This window comes from Mytilus trossulus, unplaced genomic scaffold (genome assembly GCF_036588685.1).
Source record: "Mytilus trossulus isolate FHL-02 unplaced genomic scaffold, PNRI_Mtr1.1.1.hap1 h1tg000247l__unscaffolded, whole genome shotgun sequence".
Lineage (NCBI taxonomy): Eukaryota > Metazoa > Mollusca > Bivalvia > Mytilida > Mytilidae > Mytilus > Mytilus trossulus.
In genome coordinates this window covers 2,196,060-2,200,314 of record NW_026963318.1, presented here as the reverse complement: position 1 = coordinate 2,200,314, position 4,255 = coordinate 2,196,060, and the positions used below count along the sequence as shown (strand labels likewise).

The window sequence follows — 4,255 nt, the reverse complement described above, 5'->3', positions numbered from 1 at the left end:
AATTATTACTGTTCATGGCCAAATGTGACAAAACTTATGTATTTGTATCAAACCAAATCTAGATCTTTAGTTGGAAAATTATGTAATTATTTGAAATCTGCCTGGCAGATTAGATCACATTTAATAAGTTGATCATTTTTCTATTGTACTATCTTATGAAATTGTTCTCTGTTGTTTATTGTGTGTCACAATGTAAATATGTTTGTGTTGCTATAGCATGTAACTACTGCTTTGCAAATAAAGAATTCATTCATTTATTCATATGCAAACATCATCAATGATTTTCTATGTACACGAAATCTAATTAAAAAAATCAATTCAGTACTACGGACTGAGCGGATTATTACTTATTAATTACTCCGAAAGTATACTTTGTAATTACTCATTAAATATACTTTGTAATTACTCATTAAATATACTTTTTAATTACTCATGAAGTACTGCTAATTGTAATCCTCAAGTTGTGCTCTGTACAAAGAAAACAAAACCGTTTGATATAAATGTTTCCAGAATGTCTGTGAAAGTATCAAACAAGATGAAGTCTAAACAGTCAAACAAATATTTATAACAAGACATTGAATCAGTTCAAGATTAATATAATACATATTATTTTAGTATACTACCTGAGGTAAGATCAAGTTTTAAAATTTAAAACAAAATGTTTTTTGTTAATTTTTGTTTACAACAATGATAATAAATCTTTATATAAAAACAAAATATAAATACTAAGATGAAATTCAATAGAAGTTCAAAATGAATACTTTTTTTATATTTGAAAGACGCTATCACGTTATTATATGTATTTATCTGATAATATGTGTATACAATGTAACCTAATTATATTCAGTCATTTTTGAAAAATCCCTTTCCAGATTTAATCGAATTTCATGAAATCAATGGTTGTAACTGCACTTCCTGTTTAACTGGTAAACACACATTCCCTGTATTACACGTAACTATTATCCTTGTGCGTATTTAACATTATTTATTAGTTTAAACATATTTATTTATTGTGGATTGGGAAACAAGTTTTGCAACTTATATTAATCCCTTTCCACTTTACGGTGCGAGTGCTGCCTAGTAGCGGCATTAGCCTGCTCTTTTTCGAAATCAACAAGGGTGTCTTTAACGTGCAAGAGATATGGCTCTCTCTTAACACGGGTCAGCCATTTATCGTCCCCTTCCGACATTATTTATTGATCGCCAGTCATAATTTATGAAAATATTCCCTTTTTTAATTACAGCACCAAACATTCCTCAGTCGAAATCATGTATATTTGAGGAAATTTAAACACGAATATTAAAAATAAACTACACTTTAAATTATCCCAAAATGTACTATAATTGTTAACCTTTACGTCTTTTGAAATTTTAAAGAGGAGAATTGCCCCAGGTGGCAATCATTAAATTTTCTTATTTTTATATATTTTCCATTTTAGTCACAGTTACAAGGATGTATCACTCAAACATAACCTCATCTGCCAAATACCAGGCAACTCTTGGTCAGAAAATTGGTAAAATGAATATTGTGTCAAACCCAATGGATATCTTACCAGAACCGGGATTGATGAAGTCTTACCCTGTCGCTGTACCCGACTTGATAGCTGCCACAGCGCAAACTACGTCAAAACATATAAAGAAAACAGACACACGCATCAATCTATCCGTGAACCAAGGAACAGTTGGGAACGTCGGTGTTCCTTTCGTTGTGCCAAGTTTTGAGCGAAGTAAAGTAAATTTACCAATCGTCGATTTCAGATATTTCTCCAATAAACCTGTTTACCAAGGCACTGTAAGTTTTTATGTTTAGATGGAATCCATTGTATATACATGTACTTTATTACTTTAAGATTTACAGATCATCGTTTATAAATGATGTTATAGTTAAAATTGCAATACACAGACAGAGGTTTATTATTTTTGTTAAATACTGTCACTCTTTATAAAAGTCAGGACACTATTTTTTTTCAAAAAAAATAGCTGTTTAACATTTTGGAGACTAAACAACTGTATCAGTTTAAATACACCCGATCTATACTATTAGTATTGTATTATAAACTTTACCCGCAAGTCTCTATATGCCGAGCATACACACAAGAATGAAGTGGGACTCGTTCTCAGTCATACGATCTTGTATTTTCACTATTTATATTAGAAATACTAGAAAACACCCGCGACATCGCGGATCCGTGACTTAATTAAAGTACCTACCGGGCGGCCTAAGTCTGGATTTTAAATAAAAAAAAATAATTTAAAAGTAAAACTTATCTTCGTTTAATGGACTTAATTGTAGATTCACTATCATTGCATATCTCTTCTTATAAAAAAACAAAAACAGAATGCAATGCAGGTGCATTTTGACACCATTCTGGTTTTTTTTCAGTTTGATTTTTTTGTTGTGCGTAATTAGTTGCCCTTCAACACCGTTTTCTTAATGTATGACTTAAATCTTTAAAATGAATTTAATTTTAATTTTAGACTTTACCATTGCCAACGGTTACCAGGAAATACAAAGAACTTACAGTATTCAACGGATTCATATTTTCATTGATAATCATCATTGGGACGATACTTGGAGCATTTGCTGGTTATGGAATGTACAAAATGTTCCAGTGAAATTTTCGTCAGCTGTTAGACATCCGGAGGTAATCTTGCAAGACTGTGCGCACGCAACAGCCAACTGTACAGACGGTGAAATATTTATTTCAATCGTTACGGCTTTAACAGGGATGCACAAAATCAAACAAAGAGTTTAATTACCAGAGCCTATTGCAAACAGACTCATCTTGTGTTACATACACTACAGGGCTCAACTGACGCGATGTATGAACAGATTGAGACTTTTTGGTGCAAGTTATGAGCAATTGTAAAAACTATATTGCATTATAATATTAATATTGTATATACTATAATATATTGTAAATATTGTTACATATTTATTTAATTATTTATTTATATAATCTGTAAATACCAATAAACAATTTACACAGATACAACTTCTTGGTTTTTTTTATTTCTTTCAGTTCACATTGAAATATGAAGATTGAAGAGGTTTTTGTCTTCATAAATTATTTTATTCCGAGTGAAAGGAAAAAAGCCCGACTATTCTTTTAATTGTTGAATTGATTTCCATAAAAGATAGTAAAACAAACATACAAGATGTCACGTTTATTTAAAGGAGGGACTTTTATGCACATGTAATAAAATACAAAGAGTATATATATAGCAAAATTCTACAACTCGCTAAATTGAACCCGCCATCACCATCACTCTAAATTCATGTGGATTATCTCCCTTTCAGCATATTTCTAATTACAACGAATAGTTGGTGGCAAACATGTTTACATGACTTGTGAAACTGCATCAGTTTTTTTTCTCTCCATCAGAACAGTTCAATTTCATCAACCAGTTAAAAAGTTTGATCAAACATTTTTTCGACTTTTCTTTAAACTGTTTCGACTTTATTTCTTTAAAACAGCCTAATTTTCACTAACATGCAGCAATAATATTCATTTCTGAAACTAAATTAATAAGAATTATTCTTTTCTTTATTTTCAATGAAAATGAACTATTTTTACCTTCTCTTTGAAAAAATCATTCTTCATGAAAAGATGAATGGTCGATGCATAAAAATCCGCGGAGTTGATATAGCATTTACATGTGCCCATTACAGCGATGCATATAAAGAAACCAAATAAAAACTTTATTTTACCTGTAATTTTATAGATCTAGGATAAAATGACATTATAAAAATTTAATGTTTCTTTTTCGCAATTATTGGACTGTAAAAGCATTGATTATGTGCATATTTTTAGCATGAAGCGCTCCCATCATACAATATGTTCTCTGATCAACACTTTTACAGCCCAAAAATTACAAAAAAGCAACATTCAATTCTTAAAAAAAGGAAATAAAGGAAAAAACCAATGGGATACTTACCAAAAAAGAATATCAAAATGTTCTTTAAATAGTTTCGTTACTTTGGATATTGGGTGATGATGTCAGATGTTCAAATTCTTCACAATTTTTATACATGTAGACTCTGGACAATATAGTCTAAGAGCTTGCCATATTCTGTTATGTTCCAGAAAATTCCTCCTTCAAAGGAGCACATGTTGTAAAACACCAAACTATATAATTGTTAAAGATTGTTTTTTGCACTATAGATGTCTTTGGTTATAATTGTTGTTATTTTGATGTGTCATTGACGTTAACTTCACATCTATTATACGTCTATCGTTCTGAATTTGGATGA

At 30.3% G+C, this 4,255-nt stretch overlaps 1 protein-coding gene across 1 annotated transcript; it reads left to right on the top strand.

The window, feature by feature from the left end:
* The first annotated feature begins 524 nt into the window (after positions 1-524).
* Positions 525-2,852, top strand: LOC134701628 (uncharacterized). Its single transcript, XM_063562763.1, has 3 exons — positions 525-628; positions 1,440-1,792; positions 2,479-2,852. Exons 2-3 carry the CDS (start codon positions 1,454-1,456, stop codon positions 2,614-2,616), a joined length of 477 nt encoding a protein of 158 aa, XP_063418833.1. The 5' UTR covers positions 525-628; positions 1,440-1,453; the 3' UTR covers positions 2,617-2,852.
* The last annotated feature ends 1,403 nt before the right edge of the window (positions 2,853-4,255 follow it).

Excerpts from the sequence above, each read along its gene's own strand:
- LOC134701628 (XM_063562763.1), top strand. The coding sequence starts at position 1,454 with ATGTATCACTCAAACATAACCTCATCTGCCAAATACCAGGCAACTCTT. Across the intron at positions 1,793-2,478 it reads AACCTGTTTACCAAGGCACT|ACTTTACCATTGCCAACGGT; the intron begins GTAAGTTTTTAT and ends TTTTAATTTTAG.